Source organism: Cornus florida, unplaced genomic scaffold, assembly GCF_030987335.1.
Source record: "Cornus florida cultivar Cherokee Brave unplaced genomic scaffold, ASM3098733v1 CherokeeBrave_3.0.0_Hap2_Chr11, whole genome shotgun sequence".
NCBI classification, from domain to species: domain Eukaryota; kingdom Viridiplantae; phylum Streptophyta; class Magnoliopsida; order Cornales; family Cornaceae; genus Cornus; species Cornus florida.
In genome coordinates, this window is record NW_026775581.1 from 107,988,401 (window position 1) to 108,013,234 (window position 24,834).

Genomic DNA, 24,834 nt, shown 5'->3' on the forward strand with positions numbered 1-24,834 from the left:
TGTAGATCATTCCCTTGTCGACATATGAGGATTATGTTGTTATTTGATACAATCTACGCATTGTATGATTATTGTGTTTCTTAAAATATAGGAACTCTGTATACCACTTGGTATATTAGAGTTAAGTGGAGCCCTTATAGTGAGGTTGCGTCTATTTGGGAATATGAGGATGTTTTTCGCTCACAGTTTCCAAGCATAATGGAAGAAAGTAAGGGCGAATTCCAAGGACGGAATTCCTTTTATTAGGGGGGAAGAATGTAATACCCCTAATTTTAAAAGGATAGTCTCGGTATTTATTTATTTGTTTTAATTGTATTTTTTAATTATTTAATTAATTATTTGACTAATTGCTTATGTGTTTAATTGAATTAGGTATTACTTGATTATTTGATTATGTGTCTATGTATTATTTGTATTTGTTTATGTGTTAATTGTTTAATTAGATTATGTGCTTAAATGGTGTTTTGATTAATTGTAAATTAAATGTTTTCTTTTCTTTTATTATCTTATTTTATTTTTCTTTTATGGTTATGGTTAGTAGTAATGGGCCAACCAATTGGGTCCCATGGACTACTTGGATAGGAGGTTGGATATGTATGGATTATTACCCATGGATAATGTATATATATATATTATATACATATATAAAAAGGAAAGTAATTTATTAATTATTTCTATAGTAACTTGGGTAGTAATATTTATATGTTTTATATTTAAAAAATAAAAATATACATAGATTTGATACGTGTTATGTTTTAAGTTACTTCATAATATTACGGTAACTTAAGTATTATTGGATAATCCATTAATAAATAATGGAATGTGTATAATTTATTTATTTAATAAACATATACATAAATTATATACGTAACATATTTTACTTACCTTTTTAATATATATATATATATATATATATATATATATATAAAAGAAAGTAATTTATTAATTACTTTTATGGTAATTTGGGTAGTAATATTTAATCTGATGTATATGTTTATTTAAATAATAAAAATATACATATATTTGATACGTGTTATGTTTTAAGTTACTTCATAATATTATGGTAACTTAAATATTATGGGATAATCCATTAATAAATAATGGAATGTGTATAATTTATTTATTTAATAAACATATACATAAATTATATACGTAACATATTTTGCTTACCTTTTTAATATTTTTATTTTCATTTTTTTTTTAGTTGACTTGGATTGGGAAAAGGGGTAGGGTTATTTTATTTAGCCTATAAATATATAGCTATAGGTTGTAAAAAGGGGTCAGAAATATTCACGTGATATATACTAGAGAGATAGTGTTAGAGAGGGAAGAAGGAAAAGGAAGGAATGAGGAGAAAAATCCTGTAGAGAGAAGATCAAGGAAGAAGAAGTTTAACTTTCGATCCGAAAGTTTAAGGCAAGTTTTTCTTCTATCTCTTTCCCTTTGATTCGTGTTTCTGTACATGCTTAGGAAATTCCAGGATTTATTAAACACATAAAATTAAATAATTATGCATGTTTAATTGGGTTAGAACATAGGTTTTATGAAATTGGTTCATATCTGTTCTTGTGTTATGAATTGATAAAATGCATGATTTTGATTTGATTTCTTATGTGAATTTTTACATGTTTAAATTATGTATTTTTCATATATGTGGAATGATGGAACGTAGAAACATGCCTAGGATTCCTGAACATTAAATAGGGACTAGGTTTGGGTTTTAATAAATTTAAATAGACTCAATCATAATGATGCTTGCTATTTGAATGTTTTAAACAAACGAATGGATTTAATCTTTTAAAATATTTTAGCAATTGAGATTAAATGTGTAGGATGAATTGGATATAGAGAATTTTTATTTAACGGTATAATAAAATATCATCATGTATAAGATTCAATTTGTGTAGGACCTATGATATAGGAAGTTTAAAGAAATAATAAGTCATTCCTATTATGTGATAACTTGATATCATATTTATCATAGTTATTTATGGAATGTTTGATGTATTTCCTTAATTGTTATATCAATTGTTGGATTATGTGGTTTAATGCACCGGTATGAGACGGTAGCATTCTAGGGATTGATTAACTTATCAGTTAAGTCCTACCTATTTTATATAAGGGAATGGATTAACTAAAATGTTAAGTCCTACTTATATTTAAGTCAGGTCAGCTGAACAAGTTGAATGACTTATGGAGAATTAATTTATTATATGTGGGAATGGATTAACTAAAACGTTAAGTCATACTTATATTCAAGTCAGGTCAGCTGAACAAGTTGAATGACTTATGGAGGATTAATTTATACTGGATAGGATGGTTACTAGATTTTATATAAATAAGTATGGTGCTATGATATGAGCTTGAGTCTCAGGATCAATGGTTAGGGCGCGTATATCGCCAGGGATGTATAGCTAGATATAGTGTAGTTGTGTACCCTGGTAGGTCTAGGTACTTATGCCCACTATATGTGCGTTTTGCATGTTGTCCACTATTCAGGTTGAGACAACCCTATAGTCTAGTGAGGTTATTTTAGTGTATGTATATATATATATACGGACTACTAGTTACTGTTGGATTGACTAGGATGTATACGTGTATCGGATCTCTGCTTGGACTGTAGTAGAGTAGAACTTGTTTGTGGGCCTGATCCACAATTATTTTTCAGGTGTTCGTCACGAGTAGAGGTTGTTCGTGCTGAGCGGGGATCAGTCTACTTCATTCTTCTGATGCTACATAGGAGTTCCTTTATGATTCAGTTTCCTGTTTTAGATTACTGTCATTTGTTTAGTTTAGATTTCTAGGGGTCCACACAGTATGGATTCCCAAGTTATATTTTGGAAGATCAATTGTATCAGAAGAGTTTATTAATTAATGGAAATATATTATAAGGTTTATTATTAGATTATCATTTTAGTTTCTTGTCAGCATTTTATTTATTCTTCTTTATTCTTTTGTACTCTGTGTTCGTTTATTATCAATTTGTTTTGATATCCTCGGGTATTCGGGCGTGGGCCTGGCCAACCCGCATTCGAAAATTCGGGGGTATCACAGTGCATAAGAGCTTGAAAGGTTTCTAGGTGATCAAGGGGATCTTTGGTCCCATTTAAGCTTTCGAACGAGGGCATCCTGAACTTGCTAAGCAGTGGACATTTCATAACGATAGGGCTGAACGACAAGTTGGTCCTTTGTACCAGGTCATCTATGGCGGCAAGACCTTTCCCTTTCATAGCCTGCATTACATCTTCTTTTTTCCCCTTGAGATCCTCGATCTGCAGGTTGAAATAGGTAACTTTCTTTGTCTTTTCCTTAAGATAGAAAGCGGTGTCTTCATGAGGTCGGGAACTCCGTGGGAGAGATGGGTGGACCACCTCTCTATGTTGGTTTCCGACCTGGCTTTGTTCCACTTTGGTCTCATTTTGGGGAGGATGATTATCCTGCTCTTCAAGATTCACATTACCTCCGTTTGGATTTGAGAGATCTTGTCGTGGCAAGCTTTGTTGAACCGGTGGAATAAGATGTTGTAGGAGCGCTGCATTTTGCTGGATCAACAGGTCCATACCCTGACTCAAAGTTTGGACCTGTTGTTCCAACGCTGCAAGCCGTTCCTAGTCATTTGGGACGTCTAGGTTCTCACCTGACTCTTCCCATTGACCAGATCCCTGCAACGGTATTCCTTCTGTAACCATACCGGACCGCAAACGCATATACCCAACTGAACAATATATAAGGAAATCGTAGTTTCCCACAGACGGCGCCAACTGTTGAGGGTGAAATCCACGCGGTCCGATATGACACCGTTTTCTGCAAGGAAGAGATGAGAAGATTGATAAACCTTGATGGTACCGGTGTGGTGCCTGTCAAGAGCTTTCCGACGATCAAGTTAGTCACCGGAAGTCTAAAAAGAAGGCAGGGATTTAATAATAGTTTTTTCGTCATACCTTATTCCCGAATCGTCTTCCTATTTATCATCACTTCCTTTATTCTTGATAAGGGAATATCATAATCCTTATCCCATGGAACTTATCCTATGGAAATCTTATCCTGGATAAGATTTGTGATTATCCTATGGAATTTATCCAATGGAAACCGTTATCCTTAATAACGAAATATTTTCTTTCGAAAGTAGAAGAGATTTGACGGCTGGTGAACACTTAGTTGCCTCTATCGTTAGGCCAAGATAGGTTATGTTTATTTTTTCCTATCAATAGCCTTGTAAATAACGTTAGGAATCAAAGTTCCCGACCTCACTTTCTTTAAAATATATATATATATATATATATATATATATATATATATATATATATATACTCTTTTTGATATTTTATTAGCCTCATTTCCTAACTTATATGACTTTAGGATAGAAATTATAAATGCATTACGCAAATATATAAATGAATATTTATAGTTATATTTATATTAGTCTTGTCCATGCCGTGTTCGTGTGCTACCTTTTTAGATTTTGACATGCTAACTTAACCATGTCATATTGCGACTGATATTAGAATGCTCCTTAAACAATCCCTAGGAAATGCTTTGTACAGTCCCCATAACACACTATTTTCTTCCCTTCATACCTTTTTATTTTTCATTCCCATTTACTTCTAACCTTAAACTAGATTTCCAAATGAATTGAGCTAAGTCGAGCTTGAGTTTATTCGGGCTCGATTTGTTTGTTTGTGGGCTCAGTTTGAAATCGCAACGAGCTTAAAAAGTTAAGGTCGGGCTCAACTTGTTTAATAACAAATATCATTCGGACTCGATTTGAACTTGTGTTCAAGATCATTTGACTTATTTACGAATATAAATAAATTTATATAAGTCTATATTTATAGAGTCTATACTCATAAACAAAAACATGTTCATGAACTTTATACACGTTTGAGTTTATAAACATGTTTATCAGCTTATGTTCATGAATACGTAGTATATTTTAGCCTACACGAGTTTATATTCACAAGTTGAACTCAATATTATTCGGACTGACTCATGTACTATTCAAAGCAAAAAAGCTAATTTGAACTTACACTCAACTCATTTGTATAACAAATTAGCAGAAGCGGAATCATGTTTTAAAAAAGCAGAGCATTTCATTTACAACCCTAACCAAAACTACACCCACGGGCTGCTACCCCCATAGGAGAGTAGGGTAGTGTTTGAAGGAACTTCATGATTAGGGATGGCAAAATCTCTAAATCAGGCGGGTCCCCACCCGCCCTGCCCTAAATAGGGTGGGTTTGGGAACCCTTTTATATAAATAGGGATGGAGATGTGGATAGTTTTTGAAACCATGGCGGAGGCAGGGATAGGGTAAACTCACCCCGCCCCGCCCGATTTAGGGTGTACATTTACTAAAACACTTTTATATATTACTAAATTAAATTAAGTATAGATAAACACACTTTTTTAACATACTTAAGAAAAATTATAACTTCTTGTGTTAAACCTTAGAATTTGAGAATGAGAGAAATTATGTGCTAAAAAAAAATTATAGTGTGAATTAATCGGTTATGGGAGCATGGGCGGGTATGAGAATTGTGGTGAAATTTTAAACCGGGTACACCGGGTATGGGTATGATCCCCCGCCCCATCCGTTCGGGAGCCTAGGAAGCCACGCCCAACAGCGTCCAGATAGAAATCAGAAAGGCCCCGTTTTCTTTAGGTTCGCTTTCTCTGAAACAATATTCTGTAGAGTGAAGAAGGGCATTGGTAATGGTTACCTAAAGCTTAATTAGGTCACTGGTAATGGTGACCTAATCTTGGAGGGGCTTAATTAGGTCACCAATGGTATCTTAGTAGCTTCAAAACTTCGGAGACTGTAAATGGAGGATTTTGTAATGATTTTGGCATTCTCCGATACCCCTTTAATAATATCCATAGCTCCAATTTTCTCTAACATCGGTGCAATGCAATGAAATCGCTGCACTCACTGTTCAAAAGACTGTCCTGTGTTTTTCCATAAATAGCTTACCTGCGGCCTCCATCCAGGCTGATGCACAGAGAATTCTCTTTCATCATTTGCAGTCAATAGGACTACGGAGAGGAGAGGAGTCTCTGCACCGTCAACAGATCATTGCGCGTGTGTTCGCGGTTGAAATTGTCTGTGACTGTGACTCTGATCATGTGTTTTGACTGCCCAGCAACCGTCGAAGTTCTCGAGAAAATGAGTTCGTTACCTCCAATCGTCGCCGCCGCCGGTGAAGAAGAGACAGGACATGGTCGTCGTCTATGTTCCAGTTACTATTATCACTGCGTAGCAGCTGATGTACTTTCATATTCTAAAGGAAGCCCTTCAATAGAATCAGTACCTCACGTCCACAATCTCACAAGGTTTTTTCTTTTTCCCTCTAATGTATTATTATTATTATTATTTTAAACTTTTTTTTTTTTGGAAAATTATTATTTTAAACTTTGTTACTCTGTATTGTTTTGTGTAAATGTAGTACAGAATGGTATTTACTCTCTCATGTTGATGTGCCCTCTGAAAATTACAACTCTTTTCACCTTATCTTATACTCTGTCTTGCAATAATAAAGATAAAAAAAAAAAAAAAAGGGTTGCATTACGAAAATTATATATAAGCATTACCAATCAATCAATAACTTAATGCTTTTAACCACTTCCTTTGTGTTGGAATTTTACATTTCTTTCAGGTAGGAACAACATTATTTTAACGGTGCGGTTGGGATGGCTGTTTAACCCACTTAGAAAAGTTTTTTTTTTTTCAAAAAAAAAAAAAAAAAATTGCTTTTAAAATTTGTTTGGTAAACAAAAAGGCACTTTTCTTTCTTTTATTTTTATTTTTTATTCATGATACAAATTTTGAATAAAGCTAAAATTTATTATATCTTTTAAAACTGCCTTCAGAGTTGTTATATTGTAGGTAGTTGTGTTTCGCCAGACAATTTTATTCATTTTTTATTTTTATAAAAACAATTTTATCCCTTTGTTTATAAAGTTCTATTATTATCAAATATAATAACACTCCATTAAAAGACATTATTGTAAAATTAGTTATAAAAGTGCTTTAAACAATATTTATTAAACAAATTAGAATGTACTTTAATTGTGAAAAGTACCTTATATGATTGACAGCTAACATGTTTTTATTACAAACTATTTTGTGACAGCTCTAGTGATAAAAACTTTTTTCATTACAACAGCACTGGCGCAATAAAAGAAGTACAAAAGTGCTTTAAATGATTGCTCTTTAGGTGGAAATCTTCCATGAATGGTTCTCTAGGTTCATATCACTGAAACAAGAATGGACATGTGGATAAATTAGAGTAACTATAAGAGGAGATGAAGTTGGAGTGGCTCCTACTAGTGATATAATAACAAAAAGAAAGCTTAGGTGGTATAAACATATAAAACGTAAACCAATAGATGTACCTATACAATATATGTGTATATATATGTATATATATATACACTCACACACATATATAAAGTTGTTGAAACAATAGGTTAGTGTCAATGAGGTACCAAAACTAATATGAGATGAAGTAACAAGGAAATATCTTTAAAAAATGGATATATGAAAATGCATAACTTGGTATAGGAAAGAATAGAAGGAGAAACACCCCATTTGATTGGAATCAATGCAAGGAAAGGAAGATGAGAATGTTTCACCCCATGCTTTTCTTTTTCATTCTATATTTTGTGCAATCGTCTCATGCTAATTAAAAGCAATTATTTGTAGTGAGAAACAAGGAGCAATCTTAGCCTAATCATACCTGATCTTCTTTGGAATATTGGAATTTGTATGTGAATTTCCTACTCATCGAGGAGACCACGTCTTAAGCAAAGATCATGATTGATTGAAATATTACAAGTCTTTTTTTATCTATTTGAAGCACTATGAAGATCACAGGAAACAAATGGTAGAATCCATTTGTTATGTCACCAATATCTAGAATCCACACGAGCACTATGAAGCTTGCTATCATTTCAAAAAAAAATTGATTTTCTGAAAATTCTGCATCCCAACTAATTATAGAGTTAGGGTGTTAAACTAAAGTAAAAAAAGTGGGGAAAAAGTTTAGGCTTGACGGGGTTGGGTGGAATAGAGTTGTGAGGTAGTTGTTCCAGCTTTGTAAATAGTGAGCTCCTATGAAGCACGAATAATTATCTAAGGGAGTGGTATATGTGTCGTATTTGTATTAGATGCCAATAGGCCCGATACTCCTCGAATACTCACTGGTAGGTGACATTCACATCTTAATGTATCCATAATTTGATTATTTTTTTTCCCTAATTTCAAACACGTATCTAGTACTTTTCAAATACCTGAAGACACGTCTTGACACATCGAAACTATAAAATACCACATTTTTGATATAGTAACATAAAAGCATGATGAGGGTTTCAAATACTTTGTCTTTCTCAGGTAAAATGAATTGAGATTTAATGAGAATGGTTCATGTCTTATTTTTTTTCGAAGTCCATGTCCATGCAACATAACTTATTATTTTTTCATGCCCTATTTACTATTATAAATTAGATATTCATATTGTTATTTATAATATATGTATATAACAAGACAAACTATTATAATTTTAGATCTATGCAGGGATATTTATATCTTGTATATTGAGAATTTGTTCATATTGCCTTAAGGTTATCATGTCGTTTCCATTTTGTGCATCCATGTTCGTGCTTTATAGGTACTCAGCTTTGAACATTACTTTGGTCTTCTCTCTCTCTCTCTCTCTTGAGGGTCACAAGGATTAAGCCTTTGATAATGGAAAAATTGTTCAAACTTTGACTAATGAGACCATTCTAGACCTACTAAAGCCTTAATAGACGCCAATAACATAAATTAATCCATTATACAACCAATGAATTGCTTACAGTCCATTGTCTAGCGAAAAATTGAAGAGGAGTTGGCTGATGATTTGAGGTCTACCCAACAGGTCTGTTCTAATGAGCTTCAACCTTGGTTAAAGGATGATTCTAACATATCAGTGGTAGAACCCCTGGCAGTGGTGAGACCTGATGATGAGGTTACTGATCTGGGGAGGGATTGGGTGGTTGATAACATTGGAGCTACTAGTGAGTTGTTAGGAGTATCTTCAGAAGCTAATAACGCTCAAACTTTATCTCTTCTTCAAGCAATTGTGACTAACTGAGATAGCAGTCACTAATGAAGTTATAAACACGAAGCCCATATCGTCTTGGGAAGGGATTCACGAGATTAAGAATCTCATCTCTGACGTCAACTACGATAAGAAGAAAGGCGTGGTGATGGAAAGGGGTAGGACTAGGAGCAGGAGTTTGAAGAAGGGGGGAGGGGAATTAATCTCAACTGGTTTTTAATGAAGCTACAAATCATTACATGGAATGTTCGTGGTCTCAATGACCCGAATAGAAGGAGGGTGGTGAAGGTAGCTTTAAGGAAATGGGGTCAGGTTGTTTGTTTGCAAGAAACCAAGATGGCATCCATTACTGACGGGGGGGTTAGAAGTTTGTGGGGAGGAAGGTTTGTGGAATGGGAGGCTTTTGATGCTATAGGTTCTTCGGGTGGTATTTTAGTTATGTGGGACAGTAGGTGGTTGTCCAAACTGAATGTGTGGAAGGAGAGATTTTCTGTTTCCTGTGAGTTTCAGATGGAAGAGGATAATTTTAGATGGGTCTTTTCTTGGTTTATGGATCGGTCATTGATATTGAGAAACCCATTTTATGGGAGGAACTAAGCCACGTTCAAGTTTTGTGCTCATCACCTTGGTGTTTGGGTGGGGATTTCAATTCAGTCAGGTTCCCGTCAGAGAGGTCTATTGGGGGAAGAAGGTCCATAGACATGGATCAGTTTTTTGACTTCATTGATGAGCACCTTCTCATTGATCTTCCAATGGAAGGTGCAACCTATACTTGGTCTAATGGTAGAGACCCAATTACTCTCTCAAGATTGGATAGATTTTTGATCTCTGGGGAGTGAGAAGAAAAATTCCCGGATGTTGTTCAGGCGGAATTAGAAAGGGTTACCTTCGATTATGTTCCTTTAGTTTTGGATTGTGGGGGTTTGTGTTCTTGGAAAACCCCATTCCGTTTTGAGAATATGTGGTTGAGAGTGGAGGACTTCCAAGGGACAGTTCGTTCATGGTGGGAGGGAGCGATCGTTACAGGTGCGCCCAGTTTCAGATTAACACAGAAATTAAGAGCTCTCAAACTCGCTTTTTAGCAGTGGAATAAGGATGTTTTTGGGAACCTTGAATGGAGAAAGAACAGAGTATTTGCTGATTTTTCTGAGATTGATCGACTAGAAGAGGCGGGTGGGAATGTGGAGTCTCTTTGTACTAGGAGAGCTTCCTGTCAGACAGTTCTTGCTGAGATTGCTTGTATGGAGGAGATTTCGTGGCGACAAAAATCCTGAGCTTTTTGGCTGAAAGAGGGAGACCGTAATACAAAATTTTTCCACAGACTTGCTAATGCCCATAGAAGGAGTAATCACATAGGACGTATTTAGGTAGAAGGCGTGGAGTTGTGGAGGGAGGAAGAGGTGCGTAGCGGGATCGTTTCTTTTTATCAGAAGCTTTATACAGAACCTTTAGGTTGGCGACCCAAGCTTGATGGTCTTCCTTTTGAGGCTATTTCTGAGATGGAGAGAGATGGGCTAGAGCTTCCTTTTACTGAAGAAGAAGTTCTAAAGGCCTTATCCAGTTGCAATGGGGATAAAGCCCCGGGGCTTGACGGGTTTACTATGCGTTTTTTACTGGAAAGTTGGGCGGTTGTGAGAAATGAAGTGATGAGTACCTTTCAGGAGTTTCATTCTACAGGTGTATTTGAGAAATCGCTTAATACATCATTTATTGCCCTCATCCCTAAGAAGGGAAACTCTTCAGATATTAAGGATTTTCGTCCTATTAGCTTAGTGGGTTGTATTTACAAACTCATAGCTAAGGTGCTTGCTCAAAAAATGCGAGAAGTTATGGATGGGATTATTTCAGATTCTCAGAATGCCTTTGTTGGAGGAAGGCAAATTCTTGATTCAGTTCTTATCGTCGGTGAATGTGTGGATTCAAGGTTGCGTAATGGTGTTCTTGGAGTTCTGTGTAAACTTGATATTGAGAAAGCTTATGATCATGTAAATTGGAATTTCCTTCTCTATTTGCTTCAAAGAATGGGGTTTGGAAGTAGATGGAGGACATGGATTAAGACATGTCTTTCGTCTGTTAAGTTCTCAGTTCTTGTGAATGGTTGTCCAGCCGGTTTTTTGGATGCTCTCGGGGTATAAGACAAGGTTATCCATTGTCATCTTTTCTTTTTCTTATTGTTATGGAGGGATTAAGCAGACTTATGCGCCGGGCAGGGAATCTTGGTCTCATCAAAGGATTTTGGGTGGGAAGAGATATTGCAAATCAGGTGGAGATTTCTCATCTATTATTTGCAGATGATACTTTGGTTTTCTGTGATGCAGATGTGTCTCAACTTAGATATTTGAGATGCATTCTGGCTTGCTTTCAGGCAGTTTCCGGGCTAAAGGTTAACGTGGCCAAGAGTGTGCTTGTTCCGGTCGGGAATGTTTAGGACATCTTTTCCTTAGCTGCAGTTCTTGGGTGTAGGGTGGGTTCTTTTCCTATCCCTTACTTGGGATTGCCCCTAGGGGTTTCTTCAAGATTAGTGGGGAGTTGGGATTCTGTGATTGATAGGTATGTAAAGAGTTTGGCAGGTTGGAAGAAGCAATATTTGTCAAAGGGGGGTAAAGTTACTTTTATCAAGAGCACTTTATCAAGCCTTCCCACTTATTTTCTTTCTAGGTTTCAAATTCCATGCTCCGTTGCTGATAGAATTGAACAAATTCAAAGGAATTTCCTTTGGGGAGGAAGGGGAGAAGAGTTCAAGTATCACCTTGTTAGATGGGAGCAAGTTTGCAAGCTTATAAAACTGGTGGGTCTCGGTATTAGACGATTGATTCCTTTTAGTCAAGCTCTTCTGGGCAAATGGTTGTGGAGATATGGGAAGGAAAGACACCACCCTTGGCGCAGATTAGTTTCCTGCAGGTATGGGGATGATGTTGGCGGATGGACTACACGTCCGGTTTCTATTGCGGGAGGGGTTGGGGCTTGGAAATCCATTCGGAAAGGATGGGATGCCTTTTATTCTCATGCTAGATTCAGAGTTTGTGATGGTAATTGCGTTCGTTTTTGGGAAGATTTTTGGTGTGGGAATCAGTCTTTATGTCATACTTTTCTCGGATTATATAGTATTGCAGTTGATAAACATGCCATTGTAGCTAACTGTTATCAACTTGATAATAGTGGAATTACGTGGAATGTTCTTTTTCGGCGTTCTTTTTAGGATTGGGAGTTAGAAGATGTGAGCATTTTCTTTGATCAATTGTCTCGGCAGGAAGGAATTAGCAGGGGTTATGACAACTTGATTTGGATTCCCTCTTTTCATGGTCGTTTTGAAGTAAGGTCTTTGTTCTTATGTTTGTCTAATTTCGCACCCTATGATTTTCCATGGAGAGACTATATGGCGCTCTACGGCTCCTACTAGGGTGGGTTTTTTTGTATGGACCGCCGTTTGGGGTAAGATTCTGACGATTGATAATTTGAGGAAAAGGGGAAATTATTTTGTTTATTGGTGTTGCATATGTAAGCAGGATGGGGAGTCAGTCGATCATCTCCTAATGCATTGTTTTGTAGCGCACGACTGCTGGAATCTTGTTCTTGGGCTATTTGGCATGTATTGGGTAATGCCACGTTCTACTAAGAAGTTGATTCATGCTTGGAGAGGTTGTCGTGTGAGTAGGAGTGTTCGTGACTATTGGAGATCTGTACCACATTGTATTTGGTGGTGCATTTGGGGGGAGAGAAATAGTAGAATGTTTGAAGGAAAGGAGTCGTCTACAGCGACACTGAAACTTTTTATTATTCGTTCTCTCTTCAGTTATGTGAACAGAAGTTCTTGTTCCTCTTCTGATGATTTAATTTCTTTTTTGGATTCTTTGGGGCCTTAGTTCTTGGTTTCTCTTATGTCTACGGGACGCGTTCCCCTATTGAACACCTTTTTTTAATTTATTATTACTTATCAAAAAAAATTACCAAGAGGTAAACTGACCTATGGAAGCATCAAATTGAACTCATATTTTACAATGGCATAATAACATAAAGTCTTCATTGCTCTTGCCATGAAATTTAACTTTCCCTTTTCTTATTCATCTGATGCTCGGCATCAACTAGGTCGAACATAACAGTTTTCTTGATTTAGGGTTTTGTGGAATGCTACCATTAGAGAATATATGCCTCCTCGCAACCTAAATGCCCCTCTATTTCCATTTCTACCTCAAAAAGAGAAACTTGTCTCATCCTTTATGTAACTGTCAAAAAACCTACTTACATGGAAATAAATTAAGGTTTGCTATTTAATTTATCAAAATAAAGTTGAAGTAATTTGAAAAGTGAACAACTTTAGGTGCAAATGGCCAATTGCACCTGGTATGAAATTTAACCATGACATGATTTCATAAGATCCCAATTGCACTTGGTATGAAATTTAACTCACCTTTTTCTTGTTCACGTGCCCTGAATGAGGTAGGTGGAGGAATCTTACCTGACTAGAACAATAACAAGTCCGTCCCTTGATTTAAAAATTTATGATATTTTACCACTAGAGCATGTACGATTATCACAACCTAAATGTGCCTTAGGAGCTAAATTAATTCCTTAAATGGAGAAACATGCAAGCCTTTATATAGCTTTCCAATGGCTACTTAATTAGAAGTCATTAAGGAGGTTTTTTTGATTTATGAATTAAAAGGTAAGGAGGCCATATGAAAGGTAACCAACTTCAAGTGCAACTACTTAATTAGAAATCATTAAGGAGACTATTTGATTTATCAATTAAATGTTAATGGGGCCATATGAAAGGTAACCAGCTTCAGGTGCAAGTGACCTATTTAGGATATTAATTCAGGAGCAAAGCTTAGTTACTCTATTCCATTTCCATCCTTCTTGCTAGAACACAGTGAAACATGTGAATTATCGTTACGAAGGTTTTGATTTTTTGTTGCTCAGACTAATCAACCACTAGAATTTAAATATGAAAAACAAAAATTACCTGAATTGGGGATAAAATTTGATATTTCAATGGAAAGAATGAGATCTTTCCTCTCTTCTCTTTTTCAAACAAGACAGCGAAATGATTGGATATATGTTGGTAAGGATTCACCAATTATAGATGTGGTCATTGGATGTGGAAACACTTTGGTAACGTTAATGAAGTTGTAAAGGATACCTAGTTACTGATTAGTTCATGCTAAGGGCACTCAGCTCAAAGTATTACTGGCGACCTAGGTTGTGAACAATGACCTGTACAATTTTTTATTTTATATATTTTTTATTTTTTGCTGCACTTGCTTTGCTGTCAGAGTCCAGATTACATTTTAGTTGTTGTTGTCATCATCAGTCATCAATTCTTCATTGTGTGAGGATCAATTATGTCATTCAATCTCTTCTCTCTCTCTCTTGGATGTGGGAAGGGGGGGATGAATCAAGAGACATCAAAGGGGCAATCCTAATGCCCTGACATGGGACAGACTGATTGGAAGATGCGGACACTAGTTACACTACCTCGTTGGGAACACTAGAAAAGCTACACCTTTAACTTAAGGAACCATGTGGTGTCTGTTTGGGGTGGGATTTAGGTGGTAATGGACATCTGAGTCATCATCTTTTTAGCACACGTCAAAGCTCTAGAGGAGGGAGGAGTTTAAGCAAATGGGTTTTACCTCTATCGCCTGTTCCCACCACGGATTTTAAGCAAATGGGCGTTACCTCTCTATCGCTTCTTACCACTACCACCATTACTAGTTTTTTGGCCCACAGACTTGACCCTGGCACACCCACACACAAAGAGAGGAAAGAAACGGCACCATATTTGTCATTACATAATTATGACATCACTATCCAAATCACATGGGTGTGGTTTTTCTTCCATTGTAACCGACGATAGAAAAGCCACACCCTTAAGGAACCATGTGTGTCTGATTGGGGTGGGATTTAGGTGGCGATGGACATATGAGGCATCTTCTGCTTAGCACGCGTTGGAGCTCTGGAGGAGGGAGGAGTTTAAGCGAACGGGCATTACCTCTATATTACCTCTTACCACAACGGATTTTACCTCTCTATCACTTTTTACCACCGCCATCACTACTAGTTATTTGGCCCATAGACTTGACTCAGAGAGAGAGAGTCAAGTGCTTAGCACGCGTTGGAGCTCTGGAGGAGGGAAGAGTTTAAGCAAACGGGCATTACCTCTATATCACCTCTTACCACAACGGATCTTACCTCTCTATCACTTCTTACAACTGCCATCACTACTAGTTATTTGGCCCATAGACATCTCTATCCAAATCACATGAGTGCGGTTTTACTTCCAATGTAACTGATGATATAAATACAAAATTACAAAATACAACTGGCAAACGGAGTCCATAGTCCTTATACAAGTCTCCTCTTCTTCTTTGCTTCTATTCTAAAGCTTTGTTTTCCGTCCATTGTTTTTGTTGTTGTTGGTGTTTTTAAGGTGCAAATCACCATTCACTAATGAAACAAGCTTCCTTGCTTGGTTTTCTTACCCCAACTATCTGATGTAAAGCCTCCGTCTTCTTTTTAATCTCTGTGTTTTTCTTTCGTTGTTTTGTGATTTAGCTGATTATTAATTTGTTTCGCATTGCTGTTTGATTTCCTGAACCTATTTGAATGGTTATGTTATGTATTTGTATACTGAAAATACGATCCCCAAACGGGATTTTCTGTCATGTGCTATTGCCTATGAAAGTGATTCATCTTATGAGTTATCTCGTTCTGTTTTAGACCCTCCTTTTCTTTTCTTTTCTTCTTCTTTTGTTTTACAAATACTGAATAGAAGTAAAATGAATAAGTAAATAAATTGCTTTAGATGCCTTTTCCCTGTACTATCTGTTGTAGTTTTGTAGTTCTTTCAGGCATCACAATGGCAAAGCTGTTATTTTAGACCAAACTTCAATTTTAACTGACCAGTCTCCAGGGGTACATATTTCATCGATGCTGCCTTGAGAAGGCAATAACCTCTCTCCCATAACTTTTGTGCTACTCTCCTTAACAATCTTCCACCTGATCTCCTTTGTTTTGAATTCTTAATCCTAAAGCCCCATTTAAGAAGGGGGAAATTTTTTCAAAACCTGATTCACCGAGTGCTCAGATCTCATTGGAACCTTTTTGCTTCATGATAAATTGTGAATGTCTTATGATTAGCATTTTTTATTTGAGCGCAAATAATTTATTTTTTATTTAAAATAATGAGCTTTATAGATTGCCATTTCTTGACTGTGAGAGTGAGAAAGAGCGCTAGATGCTGGGGGCTGAAACTTGTAATCTCCTGTTTTCGCTTAGTGAATTATTTCGCCAGATCTTCGCCATTGACGTAGGCTTGCTTTAAGCCAAACCACGTAAATCTTTGTGTCTTGTGTGATTCTTGTTTTTTATCGTGTTTCATGATTGTTGCTTGGTTCATGGTTGTTTGTCGTAAAATAGACCTTTTGCAAATTTCTACTGTCATAAAGTAAAGATTTACTTGGGTTTTTCTGTAGTCGAGTTCATAGGATTACCTATTTGATAAAGGCAAAAGTTGTTTCAACTTTGACTATCGGGACTATTGTAGACCTATATGGCCCATGACCACCACTTAAGCCTATGTTTAACAAACTTAAAAATTACCAAGAAGTAAATTAATCTATGGAAACATAAAATGAAGACTCAAGTTATACCAATACATGATTACTTAAGGTCCCAATTGCTCTTGGCATGAATTTAACTTGCCTTTTTCTTGTTCTCATTCTTGGCATTAGGTAGGTCAAGGCATCTCACCTGCCATTTGATTTATTTTTTTATTTTTTATTATTTTTTTTAAAAGCTATGGAGCCTATTTGAAAGGTAAGCAACTTAAGGAGAAAGTTACCTACTGAGAATTCTACTTCAGTAACATTACTCGTTTTGAATTCCATCCCTCTCATAATACAGTGGAACAAGCAAATTATGGGTTGTCATGGCTTTAAGTATTTGTTGTTTTAGACTAGTCAACTACCATAATTAAATAATTTAGAAAAGATAAACAATATTGCCTGATTGGTGGCAAAATTGGATGTTTGGATGGAAAAGTATGACCTCTTCCTTCTCTTTTATTTTTCCAAACCAAGAAACATAAATTAACTGGAGAAAAGTTTGGGAGGATTCAGCAATTATAAATGTGGCCGTTGGTTGAATTAATGCTTTGGTAAAATTTGTGAAGTTGTAAACTAACAAAAATTCAGTAACGTTAAAGGCATTCGGGAAAAAGCATTTACTATGAACTCTCCAAATCTGCTATTAGTATTTCTTTTTCCTTCTTCACTTGACCTCAGACTGGCCTGACCTGGATGTGTCCTCACAGTTGGCTGTACCCTGGTATTCAATTCCCCATCAATCCTTCTGTCTCTCTCTCTGTCTTTTTTATTTCTTTTCTTTTTCCTTCTTCTGTAAACTTTCTCTGTATATAGGAGTGAGGAGAACTCAGCATCGTCATAGTCATTATCATCAATCATCAATCCATTGTCATATGAGGGGACAATTCTGTCACTCCGTCTCTTTTCTCTCTCTCCTGCGTGTGGGGAGGGAAAGATTAGTTGAGTGATGTCAATTGGGGCAATATTTATGTCGTGTTTACGGAAGCGTGTGTTTGTGGTCGGGGTGGGGGTTGGGGTGGCAGTAGGCATCTGAGACGTCATCTGTCCAGCACGTGTCGGAGCTCTAAAAAAGGGAGGAATCTAACCAACTCGAACATTATTTCTCTATTGCCACCACCACTAGCAGTACTAGTACTTTTTCCCACAAGCTGGCTCTGACACGCGCACACACAGAGTAAAGAGTGGGCATCATTTTTGTCATCAAAATATCAAATGTTGTCTCCATCCAATTAATTAAGTGCAATTTTATTACTGTCATAGCTGATGATATAAATACATATGGCAACCTAAATCAACAGTGTTGAGACAAGCCCCCTCTTCTTCTTTGCTTCTTTTCTACTGCTTGGTTAGGTGTTACCTTAGCCCATCGTCTGACAAGGTATAGCCTCTGTCTTCCTTTTATCTTTATGTTTTTCGTTTCTCCATTTCCAATTTATTTTCATAATTAAAATTTTTCTCATTATTGTTTGATCTCTTGAATCTGTTTGAATGGCAACTCTATTTATCTCTGTGTGTGTGATCTCAGAAAGGAAATTTCTGTCAAGTTGCTATGGCCTCTGAAATTTATCTGCTTGCTCTTCTGTTCTTTAAAATCTCCTTCTTTTTTTTCCCCAGCTCTTCTGAGTATTCCAGTAATATAAATAAATAAATAAATAATCTACCAATAAAAAGATAATTTCAAAAGTTTTACTCACATCTATGTGTCTGACTTTTGTAGTTCTTTCTGGCGTCACGAAGGCCACACCATTATTTAGAAGGAAAAATAAACAACTAATATTGTTTTCATTTTTAAATGACTGCTCTTTTGGGGAAATCTTCAATGCATGTTGCTTTTAAAGGGAAAACTTTAATTTTACTCTCCTTGAAAATTGAACAGTCTCTTAGTTTCTCTTGCTTAATTCTAAATTAGTGATAAAGAAAGTTAATGCAAAAAAAAGAACAAAAAAGAGTAGAAAACCTGATTCACTCTGATCTGATTAGAACCTATTTGTTCCATGATAACTCCATGTCAATTTTTTATATGAAATAATGATCTTGATAGAATTACAGGCCCCTGGATTTTCAACCTTCATAAAGTAAACAATGGATCAATTATTACCTAGTATTTGGGCTTTTGTAATCTTACCGTGGGAATTTATGTGATTCAATGTCGTGAGGAAGCTACAATGGAAGGTTCAATGAGAGAAAGCTCAATGCATGGCTGATGTCACTACATGTGCAGAAAATCTCGAGCAGTAAGTTGGCTGTGAAATACTTACTGACAATGGCTTTGTCATGCGGTGTTACGCCCACCCATCCTTCACAGTCGAAAGAAAACATTTAGCTTTTGGTTTTGGTTTGGTTTGATGTCTGTTTGTTTTATACTATTTAAGAACAGTTTCTTTATTGTGAGCATCAAGAAATGTTATTTTAATTCAATGATATGGGAAAAATGATTTGCATCACCTGAATTTTATGTTCCTTAAGAGTGTGTAATCATGTGTAAGCTTCTATGGGAACATTGGAACTTGAGCTTCTTTTTTTTCTCCTGTGTATGGATACCACATCTTGAAGCGAAGTTGTAGTTTGTTCATGAAATAATGATTGATTGAAACCTTGCATGTCAAATTATTTGAAGCATTTGACGTTTCTCGAGCATAATGAAGATTATGTGTAAGAGATGGTTAAATAATTTATCTGTTCATTAATATTAGAACCTTATGTTTCAAATCCATAACCTACGAGTAGAAATGTAGAATCTCATTGATATTGAAAACACTGTGCTTCAAAATTCATTACCTGCAAGAACTATCTCAGTGGTTGTGAATAGGAAGTAGACCATCCTTTAGAAAATCTCTATATAATCAAAATAACATGCGCATCCTATTGTTGGTAGAAACTCAATATAATGAATCCCATTCCCATTACCATATTGGAAACAGTAATTTCAAAGTAAAGGCCCTAGGTGGACACTTGGTTGTCCCTTGTAATAAGTATGCCCAATCCCATCACTGTATCCAGGGACTTGTGTGATTACTCGAATGCAAATCCTTTAAATAATGACTGTGAAATAACCTTTTGGTTTTCTAAGATGAAAAAGGATATACCATTTATGCATGGAAGGTGGTCAAAAAATACATTTTGTTTAGATCTTGCAAAAATTCCGGCATCCTGAACTTTTTGGTTAAGTCACTTCTGAAACATAGGCATTGTTTTTAATTTGTAAAGGTGGTATAGACATCGCGCTTCATCATTTCATCTTAGCTGGAAGATTGGGTTCCTTTAAGCTTCTTAGTAAAATTTGCGAGAAAATGGAGGACATTTTGTCAGTACTCACATATTTCTTTGTGTTAGAAAAAGCTCTGGTTTAGGATAACATTTGGCTCTTTCAGCAGTTCAAATGTAGGGAAAATCAGTGGTTGGAAGATGATAAATAATGAAAAGATGAACTTACTGTTGTAGTGATTCACGATAGCTTTAGAAAACTTGGAGAATACCTTCTATGGTTTAGTTTTATGGTGGGCTAATGTTTTGTGATGGTGTAGGTTTATGACTTTAAAAACAGGGGAAGACAGATTGGAGGAGTTGTTGATAAAAGGGATGGAATGGGTTTGGTTTACAAGTGATGGACTGTAATAATTTCAGAAAATTGGTTTCGCTGAAAATTCTGTAGGATTGTGGATTAATTTATCAAAGCTCTTTAATTTGTTGATTTTTTTAAAAAACAGTAGATCTGAAGTGCATGTGATTGCAACCCATGCCATTGATTATAATTCTGCATCTTGAAACAGGAGAGTTTAGAAAGATTTATTATGTTAGTATGTACAGGAAATGCATTGATCATTGTAGGTGCTATGCATTCAAAACTAGATATGGTTTTTTATCTTATTTTTGAAATACATTACTTATAGTGCCTAATTTCTTCCATATGTAAAGTATGTATTGTGTCAGTGGTTGAACTCGGTGGACTATGGTTGAACTACTCTGTGTGAACCTGTGTTTTTTATGTTGTTGTAAACATTCTGGTTCTATTAGCATGGTGAAACTTATTTCTCAGTTTTAGCTTTTGATTTTTCAGGACCAAATTCTAGAGCACACAACTTTTGCAGTCCTTACTTTGTGAGGAGCAATAACCCTCGTGGAAGAAAGAAAGGTAAAAGCAAAAGGAAAAAGAATGTGATTGGTCAGTTTTGCAATTCTCTACCTTAGGACTGATTACCACCTATTTAGGGTTTCCGGATCCGTCTATAATAAAAATGGCTGCGAATCAAGTCTCCATTGATGTTCATGACCACGGTATGGCTCTTGATGGGCAAAGGGGGAGAGTTAAGTGCAATTATTGTGGTAAAGTTATGAGTGGCTTCACCCGCCTTCGTTACCATTTAGGACGCGTAAAGGGAGATGTATCTCCTTGTATGGAAGTTCATACAGATGTGATGGAACTAATGAGAAACAGGATACTTGAAACAAAACAAGGAAATTTGAGCAAGGAAGTTGGGGAGCTGTGTTTCCCAAATCTTCCTTGGAAGAGGAATTGCTCTCCTCACTCGAATGGTGATGGCAATAAATTGGAAACCACTCAAACAGCTGTATTTGGGTGCAAGAAACGTGCTAAGGTGAACTCTACATCAAAAAACAGTGATATGGCACCTACTTCTTTTTTCTGAGGGACAAACAGGTTCCCTAGCAGCCACCGATGGAATAGAAAGTTCATTGTCGCGTGAAGCTCAAAAATGCATTGGCAGATTCTTTTATGAATCTGGCATTGGTTTTAGTGTGGTGAAATCTCTTAGCTTCCAGAAAATGATTAACACCACCCTGGCTTGTGGTAAAGCTGGATGTAAGATCCCCACTTGTCAGGGATTAAAAGGTTGGATCCTTCAGGAAGAAGTAAAAGAAATGCAACACTATGTGACAGAGATCAGAGAGTCATGGACAAACACGGGGTGTAGTATAATACTGGACGGATGGATCGACGGGAAGGGTTGAATCCTGATCAATGTTCTGGTGGATTGCCCACAAGGACCTATTTATCTGCGGTCATTTGATGTTTCAGACTATGTTGGAAATGTTGATGCCTTCCAGTTGTTTCTTGATGAAGTTATTGGGGAGATTGGGGCTGAGAATGTGGTAGAAATTGTTACATATTCTGCATTAGCCTGGATGGAGGCTGCAGGTAAGTTATTTATGGAAAAACACTGGACAGTCTTTTGGACAGTCAGTGCATCTCATTGCATAGCACTGATGTTAGAGAAAATTGGAGCTATGGATATTATTGAAGGGGTATTGGATAATGCCAAAATCATTACAAAATTCATTTACAGTCATGCAGCAATTTTAAAGCTTCTAAGACATCATACTAATGGCTGTGTCCTAATTAAGCCTTCCAAGATTAGGTCAGCGATGCCCTTCTTGACTTTAGAGAATATTATGTCTCAGAAGGCGAACCTAAAAAAAATGTTTGTTTCTTCCAAGTGGAATAGCTCAATCTGCGCTTCTAGCATGGAGGGGGAAAGAGTAGCTAATTTAGTGGCGGGCAGCTCTTTCTGGTCTGGAGCCACTATGGTTTTGAAGGCAACTATCCCACTGGTGCGTGTTTTGGAATTAATCAATGAAAATGATAAGCCAAAACTATGTTATATATATGAAACAATGGATCAAGCTAAGGAAACAATTAAAGAGGGATTTAGAAAGAAGGAAGTGAAGTACATGCCGTTTTGGGAAATTATTGATGAGATTTGGAACCAGCATCTCCACAGTCCTCTTCATTGTGCTGGTTACTATTTGAACCCAGTTTATATATATTCAAGTGATTTCTTCATTGATAATGAGGTTTCCAGTGGCCTTTTGTGCTCCATTGTCTGTATGGTGGAAGATAAACATGTCCAAGATTTGATTTCGCTACAAATTGATGAGTATCGAATGGCTAAGGGTGCCTTTGGTCCAGGAAGTGCCATTGATCAGCGATTGAATGTTCCTCCAGGTTACAGAATATCTATTGTGTCCTCTGGATTGTTTGCATCTTTATCTATTTTGATTCATCTCTAAATTAAGATTTTGATTTTGCGTCCTCTAAAATTTGGCTGCAGCTGTTTGGTGGTCCAACTATGGAGGAGAATGTCCTGAGCTGCAGAGATTGGCCATTCGAGTTCTAAGCCAGACATGTGATGGTACTTCAAAATATGGGCTAAAGAGGACTTTGGCTGAGAAGCTCCTCACAAAAGGAAGGAATCGTATTGATCAAGAACGATTGACTGATCGTACATTTGTTCATTATAATATGCAGTTGCGGAACTTCAAGTTGGGTCTTAATGATGGCATTGTGATTGAAGAAATTGACCCTATGGATGATTGGATTGTGTCCCAGAGTGATGAAGGAACATGGATGGACGTGTACTGTGGAGATACAACCACCAGTGGAGGGGCTATTAATGGAGAAGGGCCTTCTACTTCTCATTCAGGACAGGAGCCGCCAAGTGAGTAGGTGTCTTGTTTAATGCTTTTTTAGTCATCCCAATGAGTTGGCTGGTCTTCATTGATAAGACAGAAAATGGGTGACAAGCCTATTTCAGTGATGTGACAGTGTTTGCGCTCAGCAACACCATGTTGCTATTTTGCTCTGTTTTTCTGCCAGACCAGAATCTTGACCTCCAATCGAGCTACGAGCAGGAGTAGGTAGGCGGCTAGGGGGGAGGGGCGGCCTTTTCAATCAATCTCCTGCCGCTCAGTGCCGCTATTGGTGCGAGTTGTGAGGAATCTTGGTCTCGAGTTGAGCTGGGGCATCATTTCATTCAAACAAAGTGGAAAAAAAGGAGAGGATGGCATCAGATGGAATGAAGACTTGAAACTAGTATTTCATAAGGTGGTACTCATTTGTTTAGCGTTTGTGTTTCTAAAATAATGCGACCATTTGTAACGGAGCTTGCAGACTTGTTCGTTTATTTGTGTTTTAAGAATTAAGAAAAAGTACTTTTGCATGAGGAGGTTTATATAAATTTCTTCTTGTGAAGAAATGTTCATGATAGAGAGGCATTCAAGGTTCAGATGATGTTCTGACCACCCATTTATTGTCTTAAATTCACAAAGGTAATCACAGTTTTTGTTTGGTTGGAAATATCTGTAGCTTTATTCTATTTCTTTTTTGGGTACTGATAGAATTGTTATTTTTAGATGGTAACAAATCTTGAATTACTCCTGCAGAATTGTGTCGAATAGCTTGTTTTGATCCAGAAGGATTGATTTTGATATGGAGGGAAAACCATTCTGGACACCACGAAGGGAAGCTAACGACGGTGAGCTGGAAACCCTCGGCAGCTGCAATTCGAGTGATGGAGTGGGACCTTCCTCCTCCTTTCATCCTCGTCGCCTTCTTCCTCAGTACAGACCAACTATGCTCTGGCCCTCTGGGTGTCAACCAGAGCACCATTCCTGTGTCTCAATGATGGGGCCCGTGTCTCAATGATGGGGTTGGGCTTACCTTGTGTCAATTTTATGTTCATTAATCATTTTAGAGTTTTGCTTATTATGTTTTATAGAATATATATTTTTTTTTATTATTGTAAGAATTTTGTAAATTGCTATTAATATTTACTCTTGTAATTTGTTTATGTTAATTAATATATATATCGTTGTGGCTTATATATTTTACGAAATAAATTTTGGTTACTATTTGAGGAAATAATTATTTTATTGATTTGTTGAATATTATTTGTTACTACAAAAATATTAGTAAATTGTAATAAAAAAATATTCTTAATTTTGATATTGTTTTAGGAGTTTGAAAATACATCTATCAAAAAGTGAATTTTTTTAATTTAAAAATTATCATTATTATCACTTTTACTTGTGTCAATTTTCTGTTCATTGATCATTTTATAATTTAGCTTATTATGTTCTGTAGAATGATTTTTGATTTATTATTTTAAAGATTTTGTAAATTGTTATCGTTATTTAATTTTGTAATCCGTTTATCTTAATTAATATATAAGTGTAATTATTTTAAAAAATCAAATTTAATTACTATTTGAGAAAATAATTTTTTAATTACTTTGTTGAATATTAAATTTAAATTAATCTTTATTCACATGCAACACACGTGCAGTTTTACCAATAAGTAATAAATTTTATTTCACAATAAGTTTTCTTGGAAG

The 24,834-nt window shown here is 36.2% G+C and overlaps 1 protein-coding gene across 2 annotated transcripts; it reads left to right on the forward strand.

The window, feature by feature from the left end:
• Positions 1–5,653: 5,653 nt before the first annotated feature.
• On the forward strand, positions 5,654–24,324 carry LOC132285239 (uncharacterized). 2 transcript variants are annotated; one of them, XM_059787410.1, is made up of 4 exons: positions 5,654–6,330; positions 20,748–22,667; positions 22,774–23,770; positions 23,885–24,324. In XM_059787410.1, exons 2-3 carry the CDS (start codon positions 21,848–21,850, stop codon positions 23,166–23,168), a joined length of 1,215 nt encoding a protein of 404 aa, XP_059643393.1. In that variant the 5' UTR covers positions 5,654–6,330; positions 20,748–21,847; the 3' UTR covers positions 23,169–23,770; positions 23,885–24,324. The 2 variants fall into 2 exon arrangements, with proteins under 2 accessions (XP_059643393.1, XP_059643392.1); XM_059787409.1 differs by having other exon boundaries at positions 20,763–22,667.
• The last annotated feature ends 510 nt before the right edge of the window (positions 24,325–24,834 follow it).